Genomic DNA, 26999 nt, shown 5'->3' with positions numbered 1-26999 from the left:
TCTCCCGCCTGCTGACACCAGTCACAGGTGGACAGGGAATGCCCCAAGGTTCCTGTGCAAACTGCAGTGTTCTTTTCAAAACTGAGCAAAAATATGGACAGGGTTAACTAAGACGATAAAAGATTCCTCCTTGACAAAAAGTCCATCATGTCTTTGACAGAATTCATGCTCTCATTGCAGAGTGTGGAAGTACTATCAAATGAAATCCCGCATAATTTTTTTCAGATGTTAGATGTAATTCCATTGCTGTGGTTCTCAAAGGTGGCTACTGTTCAGGCTAAGAAGTTTCAAAAAATTCAGCCTGAGGCAGACATCCAGTGTGGAAAATTTCTGTCCAAGTATGAGAGACTTATAAGCAACTGGAAACAGGTTCTTATAATGAGAAGTGTCAGACAACATCAGTATTGGAAAGTGCTACCAGGTTGGCCATAATACAAGCTTTGTTAAAGACGTCACCCAGGCTAACGATTGGTATATCAAGTTATAGCCTAATGCCTTTTGCAACTGCTGAGTTATAAAACCTTTAATGCTCTTTCTGGTTACAAGGGTAAACCTGACAGCAACTGGGAAAGACCCACAAAGCCGGAGAACGAGTAGAAAAGCTGAGGTTTTCTGCTGTGGTTAATTTACAAGACAGGGAACTGAGAGATCTGAATAATATTCTTGGCAATGCCACAGGCTGCCTGCATGACTTAAGCTTAGCTGGAGGTTAACCTCTTGGTGCCTCAGTTTCCTCACATAATTGTTGAGACTGTTCTTTTTTTGTTCCCTGAGGAGGACTGGAATACTGAGCTGACTTTCTTCAGTTTAATGATGTGATATCCGAATGCTTTACAATCATTCAGCAGATGGGAAAAATCAAACTTCCCAGTCTTGAAGCTATCATTTGCATAATGGGAAAAAAGCAAGGAGAAATTTACTGGAATAATCCGGAAGCTGAAGTTTTGTTGGGCTCTGTCCCCAAAAGCACATAGTCACTGTGTGTCAGCACTGAAATGTCATGTAAACAGTGCTTTGTAACTCTTGTAAATGGTTTCCTGACTTTGTTAAAGGAAGTGGGCTGTCTGCTTAAAGCTCTTGTCTGGGTCATGGTGACTAAACCGTACGGCAGTATGCCTTTCTAAAAGCTTGGTTTTGTTTTAAATCAGAAACATTCCCATAAACTTAAACAAATAACAGGAGTATAGGAGCACAATATATGTCCTTTGATCCATGGAAGTGCAGAGATGTGCCTCCTGCAGTCACAGCCCAGTTCACCTGTATGCTAATTCACTAATGCTGACAGGAGGTAGGGGCCTACTTCTGTTGTATAATGCTGTAAACATTAGTCATAAATGCTTGTATTAAGTGCTGGGAGATTAACTGCTGGGAATTGTGAGAATTTGCATCACATTAAGCTGTAAGAATCCTGGCTTCAAATTCTAGAGATCCCCTGGGTCAAATTCTTGTTGCCAATTGCAGCCCCCTGACGATCTCAGTCCAGTTCAGGACTCATTAGCTAATTACTAAAAGGAAAACAAAAAACTGTATTAAGGAATCTATTCAAATTAGCTACCAGACATATATTTTGCAGCCACTCCTGAGACATATAGATGCCCGTACAACTGTTCCCCATGCCATGCATCATTTGCATAAACTTAATTGAACATGTTCACACAGAATGCAATTATTTTGATATACAAAGTTACTCTACATGTGATTAAAAAATAACTATGTGTCCTGGGAACAGTTAGCAAAACTGCCAGAATACAGACAAAATCAGTCTAATTAAAATGCAAAAATTGGCATTTATCTTTCCTGTTATCCCTGTGGGGGCCATTACACACAATAATGAAAAGATGTCCCTGGAAATAGCATTGCTTTTTAATGAGGTTTTTACCTATTGAGTCATAATCTCTGTTTTATTAATTGGAAGCAAGAAGCTTCCTAAACTCTAGAACTGCTGAGAATAAGTAACTTCTAAAGCAGAATATTTGCAGTCTGTACTCAGACTTGGGCAGTTCAGCAAGTGCCAGGCTATAGCTCTGTTAAAGATGTGGGTTCGCTTTATAAGCCAAGCATGTGAGGATCCAGAAAGAACATTTGCTTATCGCAGTGTAAGCTCCTGAGAAGTCCCATGACACATTCCATATCCCTCTAATTGTTTGCAACCCTCTGGCTAACAAAAAAAACCTGGAAGACACCCATAGCGATTACTTCTGATTACTCTTTGTCTTCGTGGATGCTACTGTGCTTTCCCTTTTACTCGGGCACTTGTCTTCATTCAAAGTGTGAAGACCCAGGCACTAACCACTGTCACTAAGCTCCAGCTCTGACTTGCTTGCCCTATCCAGTTCTCAGTGGTACTTAGAAAACGCCAGGGTGAAATGACTGAACTCTTGTGTTTTAGTAAAAACCTGGCCTTTCCCATCATAAGTGTAATTACTCATATCCTCCTGAGCTTTTGACCAGCAAACCTCCCTTGGTTAAAGCAATTTGGCAAATGTGATCCATTATCACAGCTACTGCTGCTTCTACAAGTATTCGGGGCTTTACTGTGTGTTTGACGTGGGAACTGCTTTATTCCACAACAGAGCGAAACATCTATTTCTGCAAACTGTCACTCAAGGAGCTGCTTAAAACTTGACATTTCTCAGATTATTTTGATGATTAAATGCTAAATCATTGCCAACAGAGAGGTGAATGGTTCAGTCTGTCAGTCTGAAGTCTCTTAACATGCCGAAAATATGGGGTTCAGGAGGCCAAGGGGGAGCTAACAAAACATTGTTAAAGTTTCAAAATTAAGTAATCTAAAGTAAGGAAATTCCAAGATGAATTGCCCCCTAGCAGCTCCAAGCCTCCCTTCCCTTTCTAAATTCAATTTATCTTTTCCCATCCCTAAACTCCGGGACTTTTCATCTCTGCATTTTATGCTGGTGGCTTTCTCTCAAGTAATGCCTGAATATCAGAAGAGAGCAGGAAAGAAAGAAGCTGATTGTTTTAGGGTCGAAATTTAAACTCTGAGGACTTTCTCAAGTCCATAAAGGAACAACCCATGGTGACATTAAGCTGAAAGCTATGTCTTTCTTGATCACATCTGTATGCTATAGCTTTTTTAGAGCCTGGCCATTCTGGGACACTTTTTCATTGCCATCTCTGTTATTTACAAAGGCGCTACCTCAAAACCTAGAGACACTAGAGCTTCTCAAAAAAATGCTTGCCAAAGAGTTTTAAATGGATGAACTCATTTATCTTTCACTAGCCTTTTTCTTGGAAATTTCTGGACTGTTTGGCTAAAATGTTCCATGTAGCAAAATCCAGCCTGACTCAGATAGCACGGAAACTATCATCACTACTGACTGAAGTTTAGCAAACCTGTAAATAACAGTGTTCAGGTCTCAGTATTAGTCAGTGTTAGTTATAGGTGGGGCTATCAAACCATTCTACATGATAAATTGCCACAACTTTCATTTTGCAGCTTGAGAGGCTCTGATCTTTGTGGGAGGCAGGTTGGCAGAGATCTTTACGGATGAATGCAGCACATAGAGCCTCCTCAAGATCATGGAGGTGGTGGATCTGGGATGGCATTCAGGAAGATTGGCCTCAAATCTCCCCTGAACCACAGACTGTCCTTGATCTTGTTTGGCTCAGTATGCTCACTCTATTATTCTTTACTGTTGTCTGTCTTTAACTTCTCTTCCCCTTCTACTCTTTCTGTGGCTTCTTTTCCCACAATATTTCAGCCTTTGCCCTTACATATTCCCTGAACATCCAACTCCCTGAGAGTTTGACACAGTTTGGCTGCCTTAAAGGAAAGGAATGGTTTCCATTCCGGGAGGCAATGGACCGGGCATATATTCCCTCCCCACAGTTACCCTCTTCACCTCAAGCTTCTTGACTTCTGATTGGCCCCAGAGGAAAAAAGGATAGAGGCTAGGTTGCTTTCTTACAAGGCTGTGGGAGGATGAACTGAAAGTCTGGGCTAGTGTCTGCAGGACTTGTTTATATGTCACATTCCACGTGGTATAGGAAAGAAACCTTATATATGACTATAACCTCTGGTTAGTGACATTTGGCAGTTAAAAGATTCGATTGCCCCATAGTTATATTTCCTCAAGAAACTTTTAATTATGAATATCTTCATTTTTCCACCAGTTTTCCCAGGAAGGAGTTCACCATGCCCACATCAATCAGATCTGAATTATTGAAGCCCTTCCGCAAATGTGCTTTTCTTGGTTAGATTGAATGCGTCTAGGTTGAACGCGAGGTTTTCCAAAGTGACTTCATTTCCTAAGTAGGAAACATGTAAGGGTGTCTGACGTGTGTCTCGGATCCCAGCCAAGGAAGTGACGCTGGGCAGGAGCTGTCTGTGGGCAGCCTGGCAGCAGGGCCAGGCAGGCTGGGATGGCCGGGGCTGCAGCAGGATGGGGTCTGACACACAGCTCTGTCCCTGCAAAGGGATTGATTTCTGTCATTCATTTCTCTTTGGGTAAGACCTTCCAAGGGCTTGGACACCTTAAAAAAATTAAAATTGCAAGCAGCAAGGTTAGTCAGTCACCCCACTGTTTCCAGCATTGCTGTAGCTGAGATGGAGCCAACAAAGTCCCCATAAACAAATTTGCAGGTAGAGTCAGATGATTTGTCGCTACAGTGCCCTCTTGGGCAAGGACAATACATACGCAACTGAAAAGCAGCAATAGAGCTTCTTTTGCCATGGTCCCAGGGTTAATCCATGCTTCCAAGGCCAGTTGGCCAGTTCTTGATGCCTACGTATTGTTGGCGTAAGCAATAGTTGGAAGTTTACTGCATTGTGAGACTGTTTTTCTCTTTACTTCTGTCGTGGTAGAGTCTTCTTCAGGAAGAGTTTGTGAGAGCACTTGCTGGGTGTGATGACAGATGACAGTTTCCAAAAGCTTTCATCTGAGAGGTTTATGCCTTGTCACCTTTATCTAATGGAAATACACCTAAGTTTTGCAGACCAGGCAGAGATAGCTGACCTCTCCAAGACACTGCCTGTTATTTCTGCCTTAGAGAAGTTTGGGCAGCAAAGCAGGGCAGGGATTCCCTCTTGCTCTACCCAGGCACGGCCCAGCAGGATGGAGATCCAGGCTTCCCAGAGCTTTCATCAAACCAGAACATGCAGCCAGGTTGCCAAACCCAGACTTTCAAAAGTTGAAACATCACAGGATTTGCTTAAAACTGAAAGATATGTTTCTCAGATGTTTCCTGTGGGGACTGAATTTTTATTCCGATTTCAAGTGGAAACCATATACATTCTAAAAGAGAAAAGAAAAAAACATCAGTGCTAGATTCCAAGAATGGCAGATAAATGGTGGAATTATAAAAATTCTGGAAATAATTTATTTTAATTTCAAAGCCCTCAGATATAAAAGCAACATTTTTTTGATAGAGTGACTCTGACTTATTCTAACACATTTTGTCTTCATTCATGCACACTTTGGACTCAGACTAAAAGACTTGGATTGCAAAGCCTCATGTGTTTGTGTGTGTTCTTTTCTTTTTTTTTTTTTTTTTTTTTTTTACCTTCACAGCTTTTTTTGGGAAATACCTCAATGAATACAATGGCAGCTACATCCCTCCTGGGTGGAGAGAGTGGGTTGGATTAGTGAAGAACTCTCGCTTCTATAATTACACGATTTCTCGCAATGGTAACAAAGAGAAGCATGGATTTGATTATGCAAAGGTATTTTCCAGACCTATAAATGTCACGTCATTAATCCGTATAAAAATTGTCTTTCAGATAATTAATTAACCTGATAATTAATTAATTAAACGTCTGCAACCAAGAAATTGAGATGTCATTTTTCTCTCCAGGGCATTTTTATTAATTTCTGTGTGAGGATTTTAACTACAGGATGGGAGAAAATTTCCAAGGGCGTTTCAGTGCAGTTGATTCCTTCCTCCCTCTCTCTCTGCTAGAAACCGCTGATTCTCTGGTAGAAGCAAATAGTAAAGAAAGAACTTTTTTGAAAATAACTTCGTGCTTTGCATGACTGAACTTTAAAGTTAACTGTGCATTGTCAGCTATTACCCACATCAGAAACCTTAGTTAATGCTGTTTCCCATTAGACAGTGTAAAAAAGATACGTTGTGTGTCTGTGTTGTCCGACTCTGGATACGACTAGGAGAATAGATAAGTGCAAGAGCACAGCCATTGGAAAACTTGGGAGCTTGTTTGTGCTCTTGACAAAGTTTGGAAAGTATGCCAAGGTGACCTGCCTGCTGCCATGAAGTGTCTCGAAAAGGCTGAGGACTGCAGGGCGCAGACTTTCCAGCCTGCAGAAAGCAATTGGAATTTCCTCAGACTGTAGGCTCACGGAAGATGATACAGATGTTGCAGCTGTGGTTTCTGACCCATGTAATGAGATTTTATTGGAAGCTTGCGATGCCTGTTTCTGATTTCCCCACCCGTAGAAATTACATGATACTGATTACATATTTATATAGAGTTAAAAGAAAAAAAAAAAAGGAAGAGTATTGGTTAGTTAGGCATTCCTTACACACCCTGTGTATGTAGCTAGAATAAACAGGGAAATAGGAGGGGAGAGGATGCTTTGGGAGAGAAGTCATACAGACATTTCATTCCAGCAGGCCACAAAACCAAAAATTATCAGAACCCCAGAGCCCTGCTATCATTACCTATTTTGCAAACCAAAACCAAAACCGGTCGCTGGCTGCCACTTCCATGCCCTTGCAGGGACTGTAACAGCCAGGGCCAGCGCCTTTGCTCCAAGTGTGCCCCAGGAGAGGATCAGGGGGCAGGGAGCAGGCGAGCAGGGAGGTCACAGCTGGCTGCCTTGTCCGAGCACCGACATGCGACACAGACCTTGTCCCTCGGGCTCTGCTTTTGCAGCTGTTTGGGGCCGTGAATCCACAACATATGATTAGTCATGCCTGGAAGTGCTTGAAATTACAAACATTGTCTCAGCGCTTTCTCAATGAAGCTCACACTAGACCTCCAGGCCAACAATGAATGCTTCAAGGTGGCAGGTGGTTTAATTTAAGTTTTCATCTTTTTTTCTTACTTCCATTTCCTCCCTTCCCCTCGTATGCTTCCATTTGCCACCTTGGCTGTGGGTTAAGCCAGTTTATTAGCAAGTCACAACCTTAATCTCAGCAGCTGTGCTGCTTAAGTTATACAATTAAAAGAGCAGAGCCTGCAGGAATTCAACTGCTCCCTGCATTTGTGTTTGCACTTTCTCTGATAAAGGTTTTTGTAATATGTTGCTTATTGTAGCTTGTCCCAGTTTGTACATACACAAAAGTGTACTCTAAACAAGGAGCACGCAAGAAATTTAGGTGTGAATAGAAAACCAATGAAAGGGTGAATTGCAGTTGGGAATCTTGCAGTTGGGAGCTACTACTTTGTGAAACTGTTTTGTTTATCAAAGTCAAGAAACATACTTTTGTCTGTATAGTCTGTCATTTTAAAAGTGGCTTAGCATTATATTACAAAATCTGTTTGTCATATTGAATGCATTCTATTGTATCTGATTTGCTAAATACAGTCTCATTTTACGTGGTATTGCCTACTTAAGAAAGTAATTACTGCTCAGTCTCCCCTATGCTCTTAGAGTCACACATCTCTGCGACGGGATGTTTTTGCTTCCTGATCTGCCCTTTAATGAGGACTTGAAAATAACATAATAACATGACAGTATGGGATCTAATTGATCATTCACTTTGTAACTTTTGCTTTACATTAATCATGTGTTACAGGACTACTTCACAGACCTAATCACTAATGAGAGCATTAATTACTTCAGAATGTCCAAGAGGATATATCCTCATAGGCCCATAATGATGGTCATCAGCCACGCTGCGCCTCATGGCCCTGAGGATTCGGCCCCGCAGTTCTCAGAGCTGTACCCCAACGCTTCGCAGCATATGTAAGTGACAGTCACAGGCTGCCTGCCTGGGTATGGAGACATTGCATGAACAGAGAATGAAAGTATAGGAAACCTGCAGTAAGCAGCAGATGTTTGCTTGTTGCTTTGGCCATGTCTGCGCCTTCTGGGAAGGAGACTGACAGCTCTGACCATTATTAAAACAGAGAGAAGCTCTTTTCCTCCTGGGAAGTTGTGAGAGATTAAAAGGTCAGTACTTGGCTTTGTAAGGGCAGCTTCTTACAATACCCTGAAAATATGTAGACACAGGTCAGGATCTGTTGGAAAGATATTACTTCCTTAGCATTCCTCTAAGATATGCGCTTCCTGGGCTCAAACTTGCTGAATGCACTGAGAGTAAAAACACGCTTTTGTAGTTTTCAAGTGCACCAGATTTGTTTATAGACTAGCTACTGGCAGGTTCCCAAAACAGCCTATCAGACTGGATTTTTAAATAACATGTTTAATCTTTCCTGGTGATTATACTATAATAATAATAATAGTAAAAAGCCTTCTTTGCTTTGTTTCCAGAACTAAGGTCAACTCCAGGTAAAAAGCTGAGGCTAATGTTCAATTCCACAACTTGCTTTATATTGTCAGTATTCCGGGTCCTTTTTCTCACAGTGAGGTGTTGGAGAACCTTTTCTGTCTACTGTGAGCATGTGGACTGCCCTTATTATTCATGATTAAACACAGTGTTTGTGCTCTTTCAACACAGAAACCAAAGAAAATAAATATTTTAGCCAGACGATGCATTGATCTAACCTCTGAAAATGAAGAGGAATCAGCTTTATCTCATGGTAGCAAAGCCCGTTAGTTCATACACTGTATTTTGAATGCTGAAGTGGCTCACATGCAAGGATGTTGTTTGTTGTTACATTAACTGGTTTAAAATTGCAAGGAGTAGGAGCTACTGCATAAGCTGCGTTCATAAACTGGTCACTGTTGAGGTCAAAAAGACAATTTGGGGGATTTTTTGGCCTCTTAGCTGTCTGCTGCTGTCTAGAGATGCCACTTTCCCTGATCTTACTTTCTTAGCTCTACTTTCCTGATCCTTTGTTCTCAGTATTACCACATTCCTGAGAGTAGATTCTGCAGGTAGTGCAAAGCAGCCAGTCATGTTTTGGAGTTACTTTGATAATCGGTGTAATTCATACCTGTGTATAGAAGTGATAAGATTGATATTTTCGTTTGTAAATATTTGCTTGAAAGGGCAGCTGGTTCTTTAGTAATCAATCCATAAAATTATTATCAATCTGTAATGTTCTAAAGATAAAGCAGGACTTAAAAACATGAAAACTGTCATACTGGGTTGTATGAAAGATCTTTTTCAGTATCCCGTATTAAGTGCTCCAGCCAAAGGCAGCAGGGAATGCTTAGGAAAAAAAAGAAAAATGAGATTCTTTCTTCCTATTTTTGCAGCTTCTGAAAACCATCCATGAGGTGAAGCATCCAGATCACTGCTTCCCATCCTCTTTGTACCAGTCTGATCTCTGTTTGATATATGGTGGCAGCTCCACCATCGTCTGGTGGCCAGTTTTGCGGTTCTACCCCATGCTGCAGGGACAAAGCAGTGCCTTTTCAGCTCTTTCAAACCTGGGGCTTGTTCATGCCTCTATGTGTTCCCTACATCCTATGAGGCATAATGAATATTCACTATCTCAAATTTAAAAGAGCCCTCCCATGTCTTCTTTCAGTCACCTCTTTTCATAGCAAGAGAGTTATAATCTATTTGTTCTTGTTCTGTTCAACAGATTGTTGGCCATTTCATGGCACAGATTGCTGCCCTCAGGCAAGCCATCCTCTTTGCTGGGAGACAATCCATCATAAAGAAGAGTTGGATTCAAACTGTTTCCACTTAGCAGTGGGGACCAGGGCTGGAAGAAAAGCACATCATTGTATCTCACCCTACATCTCCTGAGGTCATGCAGCTCATTTTAGACTCTGTGGTAGCTGTCTTCTGATAAAAGAGTGCTTGTATAAACTTGCATCAGTTTATCATGCTCTTGGAACTCTCTGTTGCTCAGTGTTTTCAGCCTGCTTTTTTATAGCTTCTCCCAGCCTCCAAAAGTTTAGCGACCACTTCCACTTTATTAGAAGTCACACATCACCTCAAAAGATGAACTAAAGGTCCTAACTGTGTTTTCTCAGACTTAGTCTCATCCGAGTACCTGTTTAAATTGCTTTTTATTTGCGTGGACTCCTGGAGGCTAGATATGTTGTTCTGCTGGGCTATTTGTGAAACAACCCAAAATATGAGAATCAGCTGTGCTTCTTGTTATCTTCTGTTGTTTCTGGTTTCTTGGCAGCCTTCTTGCAAAGAATTTCTTTTCTAGCAACCTCAAGAGAGACTTGCTGGGTTGCTTTTTGTTTCTTATTGCACTGACTGGCAGCGTGTTAGAATTCAGTCTGCAGCCCAAAAAAGGAGACAAATCAGAGGTAAAAGGTTAATTTGGGTGGCTAAAGATACCAAATAATTGGTTTTTTTTTCTGCCAAAAACATTAGCAGTATGCTCTAAAAGATATAAGGAGTTCACACAGACGTACTCAGTGCTCCCTATGAAAACAACAGGAGAACAATAAAATCCTTCCTGCCAAGGTTTGTGTAAGTTGAACGTTTAACCCTTAGGTTTTCTTCCTTGGTGGTCAAGTACCATTTGCATCTCTTTTTTTTTTTTTTTTTTTTTTTTTTTTTTCCTGACCTTGGGTGACAGCCATCTGACCTTGGATTTTGTTTTTAAAAATGTAGTTGCTATATCATGTTACTGTAACGCCTACCTCCAACAAAGAAGGGAAACCAGGTCAAAAGCTGCTTGCTGGCTTTACAAACTGAGATGGAAGGTTATACCTACAAACCAAGAATTAAGATAGCCTGACAACCACATGTGAGAGGAAGTTTTTCTTAAAAGAACAGTAACTGAAGTAGGCCCTTATATTATTTGACATTTCTTTGTTCGTGAAGGGCCTATCATTTGATTGAACTATTGCCTTTATAAATTAAAACCAAACCAAACAAACAAAAGAAAAAAGTTTGGTTAGAAAATGTTTTCCATTTGCACATATGCAGAGGGGAGTGGCTATGGCAGGAAATATTCCAGTTCAGGGAGAGTTCTGCCCTTAATGCTGGCGTCTGTTGGTCTCTTTTGCCCATACAACAGCACTGGGAAAAGAAAATCAAGTATGTGCAGCAAAGAATAATGCTATGAACAAAAATAATACGTATGAAAAAAAAATCAAAGCCAAAAGGAAAGGCTTACATACCATCATTACCTTATAGTCCTATCTCCTGCATTATAAGAGCTGCTCACTAGAGTGGCATACAAAGCCTTACAAGAACAAAAAAAGTAATGATGTGTGCACTGTTTAAACATTAATTTTAAGTGTTCCCTGTTAATTCTCATTGGCTCCACTTTAAGATGAAACATACACTTTATTATACTGAAAGCAACAGGAACTCTCTATTGCTTTTAAGCATCTCTCATCACCCCAAATATCCTGGCTGTACTCATCTCCTATTTCTGACAGTTAAAAATGTTTCTAAAAGTTTGGCTGCTGGCTGCTGTCTACCATAATGAGTACATTTTCTGAAAAGAATCCATACTAACACATATACTCTAACTATGCACAGAAATGATTGAGGTGGAAACAACTGGTACTGGAGAAGGTGTGTAAGATGAAAGCAGTGTATAGATTTTTTCTGTGGTAATGAACATCATCTGTTGTGTAGCGAAGTTGCTAGACCTTGGAAATACTGTTATTAGATATGATGCTATGGCACAGGAGTTGGCTCTCCAGGTGTCTCTGGCTGCTATTACAGGGCATTCTTGTTTCATCACACAAGTGAGCGGGAAAGCTCTGGCTCAAAGGATGCTCTAATGAAAGCCTGAATTTCTCTGTTATGCTCAGGGCCTGTGGCACTTTAACTTCCCTTTATCTTCCAGGGTGCACCAGTCTTAGGGGAACTGTGAAGCCAACCTAAGCCATTTATAAGCTGTGAAGTAAACAAACATTAGAAGCAGAAGTCTGCAGGAGACAGATTTACTGAAGAATGTAAAAAATAGAAATCTGAAGCACTGCTTGCGAGCTGGCAGAAGGACTGACAATCATAATTTTATGATTACCTGGAAGTAATCCTATTGGCAGGCTAAAGGCCTTAGGAAAAGCAGCTTGAGATGCTATCTTGGATGAGACTAGAAAGCTTCCCAAGACAATGTGAGAAAAGGCAAATGGAAAAGCTTTCATTGTTCAAATATATGTAATATGAAAGGTGCTGAACACACAGGCCTAGTCATAACAGTACATTTGCAGCAGTGAAGTATGAACAGCAATGCTGTTAAACTTCTTGATCCCCAAAACAATCTTAATTGTGAATTTGGAGTATAAAATGGGCACACATTCAGGTTGCCCTCCTGCTGCCAGGGATGAATCTCAAACATCTGCTAGCTATGACATTTTTTTCTTGTGATATGGACACCCACCAGAGTGGCTTCATACATTTGCAGAAGTAATAAATTTTGACTTGTCAGTGTCTATTGTCAGTGATAGCCTTCAGCCTGCTTGGACTGCTGACTTAGAGATAAGTAATCAGAATCATCTCAAACGTCACTGGAAGTGTGACTTTAAACATGACTAGAATCATAGAATCATAGAACGGCCTGGGTTGAAAAGGACCACAATGATCATCTAGTTTCAACCCCCTGCTATGTGCAGGGTCACCAACCACCAGACCAGGCTGCCCAGAGCCACATCCAGCCTGGCCTTGAATGCCTGCAGGGATGGGGCATCCACAACCTCCTTGGGCAATTCGCTTCAGTGCATCACCACCCTCTGTGTGAAAAACTTTCTCCTAATATCTAACCTAAACCTCCCCTGTCTCAGTTTAAAACCATTCCCCCTTGTCCTATCAGAAGAAACATTGTGATTTAGAGATGCAGAAAGATTCTAAATGCACAATTAACAGTATCTCTAAGTGATGCTTCCTAAAATAAAAAGGTGTTATGTTGAATGAGTAACATCTTTTTCTACTCTATTCTGAAATTCAGCAGTATGTTACACTTCAGGAATGAAACTTTCTCAGTTCCCATCCCCATATATAGAAATATTCTTAGTTTTAAAAGATTCCCCTTTTAAAATGCACTCAGAATGGGGAAATTCAACTCCATGTTAATATCAACTATGCCACTGTTTGTAGTTTGTGGTCTAATTTTGACAGAACCTAGACTTCCTGCTTTCCAAGAACAATGTCTAAACCTGTTCTTCAGGTTTAGGCTTCTTCAGGAAGTCTTCATTCACTGCAAATAAAATATTTGCTTCCTTTGATTGCTTACTGTTTTTTTCTGAAGGAGCAGGACCGTTTATGCAATGTTTGTAAGTCACATTTTAAAGAGTAATGTAGGTGCTAATTTTGTACAGAAGCTACTCATTTTTTGCCATCAGTTTTACCATAGGTATTATTTTAAAATGGTGTTTACTTCTATTTTTATTAAATGCAAAATGGTCCCGAGGCATATAAGTACTGTACTATTTTCTCTAACTGGAGGGCTCCCAATCCAAACAGAAAATTAGCCAGGCACTTTTGGGATACAGACCCCTGAGAACTGTGCGGAAGTATTCACAAGCAGCATTTTTGGGCAGTATTTTTGTGGACATAATTTTCTTTTGTTGAATAAAAACAAGAGGGAATTAGGAGGTTGTAAATAGAAGTAAACACCGATTTTTAGTATGAGTGATTTTGAACAAATGTTTCCAGATATTTTTGTTTCTTCCCATATTAATCCACCTGTAGTAGAAGTATATATATAAACAGGACTTAAAAAAAAAAAATCTTAATTTGTAGTTCCACTCAATTCTGGGAGGTACTAAAACGTGCTGTACTGAACTGTGTTTCTTTTCCACGTAGACACCACAACTGTATAAACAGCATTAGCCAAGCTGAATCTTCCATTCTTGTCTAAACATGTAAAACAGCTTTTTGGTACTAACAATTTTCAGAAGGCCTTTCTTGCATTTGTTTTGTTGAAAATCACACAAAAGGCCATTCATTTGCTAGCAGAAGTTAGCGTGATTCATTTCTGAATGGTTTGCTGTGCTAGGATCCCATTTTAATATGTCCTCATATGCAAGCATCCACTACTTTATTTCTTGCATAACCTGAAGTTATTGAGGTACCCTTGAAATGACTAAGACACTTTTTCTATTTTGAATTTCAAATTTAAATATACAAGCTTAGTAAATGGGTTGTCAGTAAGAGTAATTCAGAGGTGTGAAAGAAAATTCTGATTGTTCATGAAACTGAATGTTTTTCAGACTTCTGGGATTCAGACCATAAAAGTGAATGTCAGTGTAATTATTTTTCTCTCAACATAACTTCAGATATCTACTTGAACTGATGCTTATAGATAAATAAATGGTAGATTTCATAATGCATCTTTCTTCAAATAAAGAAGTGCACTAGTGCTTATAAATATTCATTCCTTCCATCACCTGCAGAACATGGTGTTATCACCTTTTGCATCCTACTGCAGTCTAACAGGTAGTAGATAGAGGCTGAATGCAGTTACCACGATGTTAATAAAACAATGTACATCCATGCAGAAATATGAAGTGCTTACAGAACTCAAATGACAGAAGTCATCCCTTTTCTGAAGAGATGGTAAACTAATGCTGGAGAAGGCTAATACTAGTTTACGATTTTGCTTTTTTGCAGATGTATACATCAAATGGGATGATTTCTCTGTTTATTTATTCACATAAGTAAATGATCATGAGGTCTCAGGGTGAATTATTTTTCTCATTCTGAGAAAGTCCTTATGAAAAGGAACCTGACTGGTTTCAATATTTGTTTCTGTTAAGCTTTGGGGATTTTTTTGTTGGTTACATTAGCAGTTTAAATTTGAAATCTTACGAATCTGACATCTTCCACTGTTCTGCACACTGCCAGAACAGATCTGTCATGGAGAGCCAAAAAGTCTGTGTGTAGTACGTTGTGTGGTATGGGTGAACATAAGTGAGCTGTCTAGATTAGCCCAGGCTACTATAGCCCATGTGAGGGGCAAATACTGTACCTTTTTAATTCAGTAATCTGCTTATTCAGTCTTTACCCTTTCTATGAATTTAATGTTCATGTAGTGTATTGTAGGTCATTTTGAACTGACTTACATGAAGGGGTGCACTTTTTCAAGTTATATATTTTTGTGACATGTAAAATAAACTCTCATGCATTTCTTGAGCACACAATCAAAAGTTAAAGAAGTGCTTTTCTATTTGCTGATCTGCTGGCAAGAATGACCTTGAAATCAGACACTGCACCAAAGCAGTGTAGCACCAAAGGCTGACAGGCAGATGAGTGGCAGCTCCTTGGCAGACTTGGAGGCCATGGAGAAGCTGAAAATAATGAAGGTACCTAGCACAGTCTTCTGGCCATGGATCAACAAATGGGCTCAAGATAAGATAGCCTCCATGACCAACAAAAGGCTGTAGAAGACATGGCAGATGCTTTCAACCAGATTTTCCCAGTAATGAAGAGTCTCAAATAAATGTAGATGAATGTGCTACTTTACAGCAGTACTTATCAGTACAGAGCAAAGCCTTTCCCAAAAATGGAAGAGTAGAAAGTTTCCCATGATCACTTTCAAAGGCTTCTAACAGCCAAACTTTTAGCTGATATCACCAGCTGCTTCAGGAAAAAAATGTTATGATAAACAGTTATCACTGACACAGAAGGGGTCTGTCTGTTTGGAAATGTTCTCAGACAAGCAGTGTTCTCACCAGAATTCATTTCTGTTTGTTTTAGGGGGGAAAAAAAAAAAAGGTAGACAAATCAGAGGGTGTCAGATCCGACACCTGTCAAGAAGTGCCTTTCAGATGGACTTTTGTATGGTACAAAATCCAAGGATGTATAAGGAATGCAGACTGGTTATGGGGCTTCTGAGTTCCTTTCTGCATCTTCCTTATTACAATTTCCCCTCCATTTAGGACCTCTGTCTCACCTCTCCCCATTGGTTCCCAGCGTTAAATAATCTGCAGAATGCCCTGTTGCAAGAATTGTTTGGGAGGAAAATTGAGTTCGTTTTCTGCCTACTGCATTTCTCACCCAGAAAATTCAGAATGCATTTGGAAAGTGTCTGTGAAAGGTTTTAACTGCCCTGCTAAACCCCTGAGTGCTGCTTTTAAAGACTATCCATTAAGTGGAGTAGGCTTCTGACAGTGGGCTGGGAACATGAGACTTGAGCCTGCTTCAGCAGCTGGCTCTCCTTCCTGGCACAGCAGAAGGCTGAGCGCGGCTCACAGCCACCTCATCCTTCCTCAGCAGGAGCACTCAGGACAGGAGTCTGCTGAGGAAAAAAGAGAGAAAGAAAAGAAAAAAAGCTTCATTTTGCTGGAAAATGCTGATTAATCAGGACTGAGCACTTTAATGGGAAAATATCTCATTTGACAAACTTCCAAAGAAACAGAGAAAACTGCACTGGAAACGCTCTTACTTTCTGTCTTCTTAATACCTGATAGGTGAACAGAGCTCCTAAGACTTGTTTCTTCAAGGTTTAAGGCTCCCTCTGCTACTGTTAGGGGCTAGCTGACAACCTAGAGGGCTGTACCCTTGGGCTCAAGTTCATTAATTTTGCAGTAGTATAAACATTCCTTTTAAAAATGAGATTTCAATGAGAAATGCCAAGATTTTGACTTTCAACCTTGAGTTATAAGAATTTCCAGAAGAAAAGGAGTTCCAGTTTACAACTGTGTTTGTTCGGTTCTCCATACTTCCTAGTCTCAAGGAAGTTTTCACAAATCCTATGATACCATTGCCTCATTCCTGTTCTCACTTGATGCTGGTGGCTAAGTAGGTCAGTCAAAATCAGCTGGTCATGCTAGAGACGTATGTATTACTCAGATGCTGCCTAAATTCTCAAAGTGGTCTCCATTTAAAGCATGGAGTCCATTTTTTACTGTGCTTGATTATCAGTGCATTATGCTGTGCAGTCAATTTTTATGCTCAGAATACCTGGTTGTATGTTAAATATACTATAGCAAAAACAGTAAGATTATAGAATCATAGAATTGTTAAGGATGGAAAAGACCTCTAAGATCAAGTCCAGTCATCAACCTATCACTACCATGCCCACTAAACCACTGCTGTCCAACTCCCTATGTTTATGGTTTAGTTGCTCTTTTTTTTTTTATATTTTAATATTATATATATATATATATATATATAAGTTTTACTTACATATATCGAAAGATAATTGCTTCCACCATTCCATGTCTGTGTACAACACAAAAAAAAAGTGAAAGCTAAATGAAGGCGTGGTGGAAGGCTTTGGTTGTCAATATACAATCTTCTGATATTGGTCAATGCTACCTCAGCAAGCTGCACATAAATATTTCTCTAGGAAAAAAAATGGCTTTATGTAATGCACATTGTAAAATTATCACAATGTAAAGACTTATTAACAACGCTTCTACTATAAAGTGAAATTAGAACCATAGGAATCGATTTAAGCTAATAATAAAACAGCATTTTTTCATTTGCAATTTACATTTATTTTTCAAAGGTAATGCTACAATTTATGCATTAAATACTGCAGCATATTATTAGAAATGCAGAAAAATTAAAACTGAGAAACTTCATCAAAAAAAGCAAAGTCTAGATTCTGCAAATGGTAGAGGAGGAAAACAGTCATACATAGGTCAAAAAATTACAGGATACAGATTTTGTTTAGTTTCAGTTCACCTTTTAGTTGTCTTGTATACTAAAAATGAAAAGAGGATTGATGGAAAACTTCTGTACCATTTACATTTGTATAGCAATTTTTTTTCACATGGTTTTGATGTACCTTTTCTTCAGAGGTGGTATTTATAGGAAGATATTCCTGACTCTTATTTGCTCTTTTTTAACAATCCAAACGTTTGTGGTTAGAACACCCCTCTTAAACCTTCCGTTTAATGTTGGTGCAAACTCTTAAAGCAGTATTATTTGATTGAGTAGAACTCTGTGCCATACTCCTCCTCAGCACTAGTATTGGCAGCAGTATTAGTTCAGTCTTGTTAGTTGATGTTACTCTGGCAATGCACTCTGTTTTGTACATCATTTTGGCGTGGGTGGAATTTGCACACCTGCCATATCAAGGGGCATCACTGAGATGTGTCTCAGGTGAAAACCAAGAGCGAGTGATGGAGGCTCAACATGGATCTGAAGTCAAAAGAACCAGCTGCAACTCTGCCTTGTCTCAGAGCTGACCTTGCACAAAGGCAGCCAGCTCTGTGAGGTTGTGCTTAGGGTCCTTTCCATGCCTGTATATGCCTTTGGTGATGGGAGGGGAAAAAATTAATGGTTTCACAGCATCTTAAGAACTGATAACTCTGGTGTTGCTGTTCTTATCACTGGCTACTGAAATTCTTTATCTCACAGGAAACTGTAATTCTTGTGAGTTTCTTTTAACTTATATGAAGGTAGTTTTCTCATGGGAAGCATCAAGACAATTTACGTTTGTACTAAGCAGAAGTCATCTTGGATTTCTGACTCTTCATTTTTCTGCTCATCTTTATGGGATGCATCATTCAGACAAATATTACAGGTTCTTTTGACAAATATGTCTTTCTGTATCCCAGATAATAACGTGAATCTGCTAGCATTCTTACAGCCTGAAAAAAATCTCAGAAGACAAGTAAAGCATTGGAAGCCACTGAAGTGATGTTTAACATTTTCCATCAGGAATACTAGCTACCACATATAATATGTGATTTAACCATTTGTTGACTGTTGCTGTATTAAACAAGTTCCTACTTTCCTGATGGCTATGATACTGCACAAGTGCTCAGATCCTTTCTCTTTCTCCCAGCACCCCCAGCTATAACTACGCACCAAACATGGATAAGCACTGGATCATGCAGTACACGGGGCCCATGCTGCCTATCCACATGGAGTTCACAAACGTCTTGCAGCGCAAGAGACTTCAGACCCTGATGTCAGTTGATGACTCTATGGAAAGAGTGAGTTCAAAAAACTGCTGTGAATACTTCAAAATCATAGAATGGCTTAGGTTAGAAAGAACCTAAAGACCAGCTAGCTTCAACACCTCTGCCATGAGCAGGAACATCTTCTACTAAGCCATACTGCCCAAAACTCCATCCAGCCTGGCCTTGAACACTTCTAGGGACGCAGCATCCACAGCTTCCCTGAGCAACCTGTTCCATTGCCTCACTACCTTCATAGTAAAGAATGTCTTCCTATCTAATCTAAATCTACACTCTTTCAATTTAGAACTATTATCTCCTATCCTATCACTACATGCCCTGTAAAAAGAAATTCCTCTCCGGCTTTCTTCTTAGGCCCTATTTCGTCATTCTTACTAGTCAGTAACAAAATTAAGTAAATTCTTTCCTTACCTTCACCAATCACAGCCAGGGGAAAGTTCCTGAGATGCAAAGAATTGCACTACATATTCCCAGACCATATTAATTTTGGTTATATTCTTCTCAGTGTAGTGCCAAACTCCTTCCTTGCATCTTCTAATTGTTGAGTGAGTAAGCTGTTGCTATTTTTTATTTTGTTTTATTTTGTTTTATAATGGAAAAGTCAGTGGGCTAATATAAAGACTTGTATAAACAAAAGATGCATCACCTTTGTATTCTCATGGATAGATGCAGGTCAGCACATGATAACTTCACACAGTCCCTTCACAGTTAGTCCTTCATCTGAAATTTGGGAATTGGCAAATCACAGCAACTCAGGTGACAGTCTGCTTGTGTTTGCAAAAGTTACACAATGCAGTGTACTGCTAATTATAGGTAATGTGATACATGAACTGTTAGGTGTAGTTTGCATGACTTTTTGTTCAAAATTCAAGCACCATGACCAAAGTTCTTCCCCTAGAGAGATTTCTTCAAACTTTAATAAAAATTTACAGCCTTTTCCTCAGCCCACAACTGTAAGGAATGGGAAAGCTGTAGACTAACACAGTAAATCAAATCTGAATAACATTTACCCTAAAGCTGTAGCTGAGCTTTTTTCCCAAGCTGTGTTTCAGTATACATTCACTTCGGACACACTAATGCAACTACATTAGTAGTGCCATATTTTGGTATTATAATTGTCTGGGTTTCCTCTCTTTTCTCAGAGTAAACTCCCCTCTGTGAAATGTGAGGCTGAACTTCTAAGGTGAATGTTTTCATCAGCACAGTAGAGACAAGATGTAAAAATGCCCATTCCCATAATGTCAGTTTCAGTAATTTCATTGATGCCATGCTTGATTCTTTGATTCTAAAATAGTAAAATAATTGTTTTACATGATTATGCAGAAATCACGTTTTGCCATGTTTAAAGTTTTCCCTGTGCTCTATTTCAGTTATACCAAATGCTTGCAGAAATGGGAGAGCTGGAGAATACTTACATTATTTACACTGCTGACCATGGTTACCATATCGGGCAGTTTGGACTGGTCAAGGGGAAGTCAATGCCATATGACTTCGATATTCGAGTTCCTTTCTTTATTCGTGGGCCAAGTGTAGAGCCAGGATCAGTGTATGTTCTCTTATGTCTTTCGTAAATCTGTTACCTAATATAAATTTTTTCTAAGTACTTGTAATATTATCACTCTGTCTAGCTTCATTTCATAATGGATGCCCTGTGACTGCAGAACAATAACTCCTAAAAAGAGTAATGTCTTTCACTTTGCATATTATTAATAAGTTATAATGTAGAGGGGAAAACTGTATAACCTATAATTGCTGTAAGGCTGGGTTTCACAAATCACAGGGGAAGGGCCCTCAAGGTATCATCAAGTCCAACCTCCCTGCTAAAGCAGGTACCCAGGTATTGTAGGTACCCTACAATAGGTCACAAAGGTAGGCGTCTAGATAGGTCTTGAATATCTCCATAGAAGGAGACTCCACAGCCTCTTTGGGCAACCTATTCCAGTGCTTCATCACCCCTAATGTAAAGAAGGAAGGGTTTGACCGGAAGGTTACCATAAAGGTTTGGGGTTTGCCTTTAAAAAGTAGACGCTTATCTTTACTCTTCACCTTCTGCAGCAGAATGGCTGGCTGTATGCCCTCCTTGTCAAGCAGAAAAGTATCACATGACAATTGCCCCTCTTCCTTTTATTGCACTTAGCTTTTTCTTTCTAATGATGTTCTGCAGTATTGACCCCTTACTCTCACAGTTGTAGCCTTTAAAGAGGGGTTTCTAAACATAGCTCTTGTGTAAAGCTTTACGTCTTCAAATCCCTGGTAAACATTCATTACCTTTCTCATTCTAATTCTGATATGCAAAGACTTCCATATTGAACATATGACACTATGACCTTTCCTCTTGATTCACAGAGTGCCTCAGATAGTTCTGAATATTGATCTTGCACCAACAATTCTGGATATTGCAGGACTTGACACACCTCCAGATATGGATGGCAAATCTGTCCTAAAGCTTCTAGACTTGGAGAGACCAGGAAATAGGTGAGTCTCAGACTTGAGTTTTTTTTGCCAGTTCAGGAGAAAACACCTAAGTAAATCAACAACAGAGTGGGAGAAGAGATTCAATGAAAATAAACTGTGTCAAGCTTGCAACCACATTTTTCTCATTTGAAAGCCCTCTTAAATAGTACATCTATAAAACTGCAGGTATACATAAGCAGAGGGGTGTGCTTTAAAAAATTAATGGTTAACACTAGCAGTGCTGTATATAGGTGTCAGCAGTAAATATTATTATTTTGCTTTCAGGTTTCGAACAAACAAGAAGACCAAAATCTGGCGTGACACATTCCTGGTGGAAAGAGGGTAATTATTAGGGGTGAGAGAGTTTTGGGAGAGCCTGCCTGGTGGGAACACTCTTTTGTTTTCGTTTTTTGCCCTGTCTTCTTTCCCTTTATGGTCAGAGAAGTTGTAAATTTTGCAAGCAAACTTACAGACCTGACTTGTTTCTTCATTTCCTACCACTGGCTCTGCATACTGCTGTGCTGTGAGGTCCCTGCCCCCTAAGAACTTTGAAAGCATGTTTTTCTGGCAGCTCTCCTAGCCTATACCTCCTCCTTCTTTAACATTGTACTTGTGACTACTTATGTCATCATCTGACTCATTTCTTTCCAATTCTCTGTTTCATATCCAGCTGTGCAATATCCTTTTATCAACTGATTTTGTATTTTCCACCACAGATTAGAAGCATTCTTCATTTTTATTCTAACTAAGAAGAGAATTACATGTAAATGATATTTATGACTATAATACTCTTTTCTCTAATACCTCCTTACTCTCTCACCTTGACAATTCCTGTTGTGAAAATTTTCTCTGTTTAAAAAAGTTCTTAGCAATTTCCTTGTGATATTTTATAGTTTTTCAGATTATGAAAATCTTGTGTGGGTACTACAGAACAGTGTGGAAGCCCCATAGTCTCTTCATCAGGGCTTTTCAGCTACATTTTACTGCTTCACAGTATTGTCCTTTGTGAAAGAACACACATTTATGTGTGAATGGTGCTGAACTGTATCAGATAAACATATTTCAGTAGTCTTTATTTCTCCTTAGGTAACTTCCAGAAAATCAAGTGAGCCTTTTTTTCACTACATGACTTTTTGTCATTAAAGGTCTCCAGCAGAAATGTGGGGATTTTCTTCCTTTGGAGACATTTAGCATCCAATTAGCTTTGTTTTTCCAGTTAAATTCATCATCTCCAGAGTTTGGAAAAATGTATATTAAATATTCAATTATTTTTTTTTAAAGCAAATTTCTTCGCAAGAAAGAGGAAGCTAATAAAAACACTCAGCAATCTAATCAACTGCCAAAATATGAGAGGGTAAAGGAATTATGCCAACAAGCAAGATACCAGACAGCCTGTGAACAGCCAGGACAGGTAAGCTACAGCAGTTGTAGTCCTCTGTGTGCCACAAGGAAATACATATCAAAACAAATTCAGGAATATGTCTTTTGGATCCTTAGCAATCATTGTGCTTTATTATTTATCTAAGCTCCTTTAATGGAAGGGTCCCCTTCCTTGGAAATATTTACTGTATAAGATTACTGTAAAGAATCAGACAGTGATTCATATTCAAATGTCACTTCTTCTTCCTGTAGCCTTAATATTTTCAGCATGATGCTTGATGCTGATAGACAGATATAAATGCCTACTCACAAAATAAGTGGTGTTGTTGCCTGAGTAGTCCACCAATACCAGCAGCTCTGTGGTGCTTATATGGGAAGTGAACTAAATGGGAGGGCGAGGGGGCATTTTTGTTTGAAGTAGGTTTTAATTAATATTTTTATCAATAATCTTTCTGAGGAGATTGAGTACACCCTCAGTAAGTTTGCAGATGACACAAGTTGGGAAGGAGCGCTGATCCACATGAGGATAGAAAGGCCCTACAGAGGGATCTGGATAGGTTGGATCTATGCCCCGAGTCCGATTGTATAATGTTTAACAAGGCTAAATGCCTGGTCTTGTACTTGGGTCACAACAACCTAATGCAATGATATAGGCACAGAGAAGAGTGTCTGGAAAGCTGCCCAGCAGAAAAGAACCTGAGTGTGTTAGTTGATGGCCATCTGAATGTGATCCAGCAGTGTGCCCAGGTGGCCAAGAAATCCAGTGACATCCTGGCTTGTGTCAGAAACTGTGGCCAGCAGAAGTAGGTAAGTGGTTGTGCCCCTGTACTTGGCACTGGTGAGGCTGCACCTTGAGTGCTGTATTCAGTTTTGGGCCCCTCACTTCCAGAAAGATATTAAGGTGCTGGAACATGTTCACAGAAGAGCAACAAAGCTGGTGAAGGGACTAGAAGACAAGAAATATGAGGAGCAGCAGAGGGAACTGAGGTTGTTTAATCCAGAAGAGGCTGAGAGGGAGACCTCATTGCTCTCTGCAGCTACCTGAAAGAAGATTGTAGCAAGGTAGGAGTCAGTGCTTTTCCTCAGGTGACAATTGATAGGATGTGAAATGGCTTCATGGTTGCACCTTGGTGGGTTTAGACTGTATAATTAGGAATAATTTCTTCATGGAAAGAATGAAGAAAGCCTTGGAACAGTGATTGAGACAGGCTGCCCAGGGAGATGATGGAATTCCCAATCCTGGTGGTATTTAAGAGATCATAGAATCATTAAGGTTGGAAAAGACCACTAAGATCATCTGGTCCAACTGTCAGCCCATCACCACTATGCCCACTAACCCATGGCCCTCAGTGTGACATCTCTGTATTTCTTGAACACCTCCACAGACTGTGACTTCACCACTTCCCTGGGCAGCCTGTTCTAATGCTTCAGCACTCTTTCTGAGAAGAAATTTTTCCTAGTATCCAACCTGAATGTGTAGACATGGTGCTAAGGGACATGTTTTAGTGGTGAAATTGGTGGTGCTATGTTGATGGCAGGTTGTGATCAGCTTAAGGGTCTTTTCCAACCTAAATAATTCTATGAAATTAAGAAAAAGTGAGTCACACCCCAAATTTTGTTCAGCTGACTCTCAATTAATACTGTATCCATGGCAGTGTATGAAGCTGAATTTTCTGGGGAAGAATTAGATGGGATGCCTTCCCACTGACTCCATCTCTGAGTAGTGCAGGCAAGGTCCATGGGCACCATCACACCCTTCTGCCTTCCCCCTCGTCCCCATCTCTGTACACCTCTCCTGAGGAGTGCAAGGCGATCTCTCCCAGGCAGGCACTCACGCTTTCCCCTCAGATGTTTTCTCAGGCCATTGCAGCCAGCTGTAGGCCTGGCACTGAAATACCGACCTACTGTTTTGAAGGGAGTATAAAGCCTTACTGTGCAGTGCTTGCATCTGCAGCCACCCACGGAGCTTCACCCAGGGCAGGTAGAGCCCTGTAAAAGAAACCCAAAGGCACTCTGGAGAGCTTGTGCACTTACAGACATGTTCCTTCCTCACCTTGCTCTTGTCACTCATTAGAGCGTAGTGTTACGGTAAATCTCCGTTAATCCCAGGTTGGATGGGAGTATGTTTTGGCTGGCACATCCGTGGTCCATTTCTCTGCCACAGTTCCCACCTCACACATGCTCCTAAAACTCAGCCACTTTTAAGGGAGTGTGCACAATATCGCAGTCTCACCCAAGGGCAAAGTTTTCAGGAGTTCAAACACTGCCATTGTAAACAGAGATTAAATCTGAAAAACTGAATATTTTTATAAAAGCCAGAGTAGATCAGTGGAGTCATTTAGACTGTTAGACGCTAAAATGTTTAGTTTTAAAATACTAAAATATTTTTTTAATTATTTCTTATATTTACTACGTCTTATGCCAAAATCCAGGTTTGTAATAACTTTTCCACATGTGAATAGATGAGGTTAAGTGTCCTGATGAGGTATCACAATTGAAGCAGATGGGAGCATTGCCGCTAACCCAGCTCCCAGTCCCCAGTGGCAGACTTGGCTTTATGTCCTGTGCTGGGACTCACCTCTGATCCAAAAGCAGAGGAAGGGGAAGGCACTGAGCTTAGAAAGAGCTGACAAGAGCAGTGGTGCTTGATACCACCTTTCCCACCTATGGGACTTCTAGATGCAGAAGATACCTTCTCAGAGCCCAGCAGCCAGGCATTACAGCTGAGTGAAAGACATGGTGAAAGTGATCTTCTTATGAGAAACTTTCAGTCCTTGCCTTTAGTGCATATGAATTATGTTCCTAAGCAAAGACAGTAGAGCTGTCCCTGATCCGTCTAACATCCTGAAGGCATCCTGCAAGGATACCGATGTTCAACGCACCTGCAAACAGAGCGTCCTGAGATGCATTAGCACATCCTCTTGATGTCCTCTGGGCTCATTCAATCCATGGTGCACAACCCGTGGATCTCACGCCGCATTCACTCGCATTCCAACCTTGTGAAGCATAGGCAGCTTCTCCTGCAGGGACTGGCTACGCATGATACTCAAGGGCAAAACAGTGAAGAATAAACTGGATGTGAATCTAAGGAGCAGCAGTGTAATAACATAACCTTCAGTGAGGCATTGCAGTGTGAAATGAGTGTCTGCAAAATTTTTCCACTTAGAAAAATTCTTGAAGAAAATTAAAAGTTAATGGACCAAATGATTTCACGTTAGCCCAGATGGTTTCCATTGTTTAATACTGAGAGATCATCATTTAATAGGTTTCTCCAATAGATTTCATCTACTTGTTTTGCACATCTTGGAAAAGAAAAGGAGGTAATATTTGTTTGTCAAACTTAATTTCAATTGTTTGTCTTTTGAGGTTAGTATCTTTAATTTCAATTGCTTGGGTGCATATGCAGAAAAATACCTTAATGTTAACGTATGATAGTTGCTCATACTCCCTACGTTTACACTACTCAGTTGCACTTAAAATCATTTAAATTAAAATCACCTTCAAAATATGTGATTGCTGACAAATTTTTAAAGAATGCAATTATTAATCACTGGGAAGTTGCTGTAAATGTCTGGAACTGTAATGAACTAAAAGAACAGTGCAAATTAATGCACTGTCTAGTATATTGAGAGCATGTTCTTCATGTTACCTTTATTCAATATCCAGTTCATTTGAAATAGAGAATGCAATTGGGAGTTGAAAAATAAAAAATGTTTTTCTTGTTTTAAAATGAGGTGTGATCCTGAGACCTGCTAACGATCGCATCTTCAGGAAAACAATTGTTTTAATTTGTTTTCTATTAAATAAGTAACCTGGAATAGTTAAGACACTTTTTAAATGGAAAATTTCAAAATTTCAATATTTTTTTTTCAATTTCCAATGTTTACTCAAATGTGGCTAAGCAAAAAGGAAAAAAAGAAAATACTGAACATCTTTGTAATTTCTGTAATTGTTTCATAATTATGTCTAAAAAAGAGAGGAAATTTAGGCTACAGAGTACAGTTAGCTGCCCATCAGCAAGGTTTTTGCTTACCAAATAGAAACTGTTTTAATTTCTTCAAGAGAATACGGTTACAAAATGCACATGCAAAATACAGTTAAACTGTTTTTATTGTGATTTTTTTTCAGAGATTCATAGATTGGCTCATTTTCATTGTAGTCCATCCTCACCTTGCTATTTTTCGTAATCCTCTTTATGGGAGAATGGTTCCCAAAAGTTGTCACATTCTCAAGAGCATAGCAGAAATGTGATGTACATGACTGCGCAGATATGCTCACTTTTGAGTTACATTCAGCTGGTCATTAACT

The 26999-nt window shown here is 39.8% G+C and overlaps 1 protein-coding gene across 8 annotated transcripts in view; it reads left to right on the top strand.

Annotated features, from left to right (window-relative positions):
- Positions 1–26999, top strand: part of SULF1 (sulfatase 1) — a 190727-nt gene that overhangs the window by 136064 nt on the left and 27664 nt on the right. For all 8 annotated transcript variants that reach the window (XM_048938917.1, XM_048938918.1, XM_048938919.1 and 5 more), the window contains 7 exons: positions 5532–5683; positions 7720–7889; positions 18722–18872; positions 20228–20403; positions 21204–21332; positions 21597–21653; positions 22593–22722. In XM_048938917.1, coding sequence (XP_048794874.1) covers positions 5532–5683; positions 7720–7889; positions 18722–18872; positions 20228–20403; positions 21204–21332; positions 21597–21653; positions 22593–22722 — 965 coding nt within the window. The remainder of the gene's footprint in view (positions 1–5531; positions 5684–7719; positions 7890–18721; positions 18873–20227; positions 20404–21203; positions 21333–21596; positions 21654–22592; positions 22723–26999) is intronic.

Source organism: Lagopus muta, chromosome 3, assembly GCF_023343835.1.
Source record: "Lagopus muta isolate bLagMut1 chromosome 3, bLagMut1 primary, whole genome shotgun sequence".
In the NCBI taxonomy this organism is placed as follows: domain Eukaryota; kingdom Metazoa; phylum Chordata; class Aves; order Galliformes; family Phasianidae; genus Lagopus; species Lagopus muta.
The sequence above is the reverse complement of the archived record's forward strand: the minus strand, read 5'-3'. Positions and strand labels throughout refer to the sequence as shown.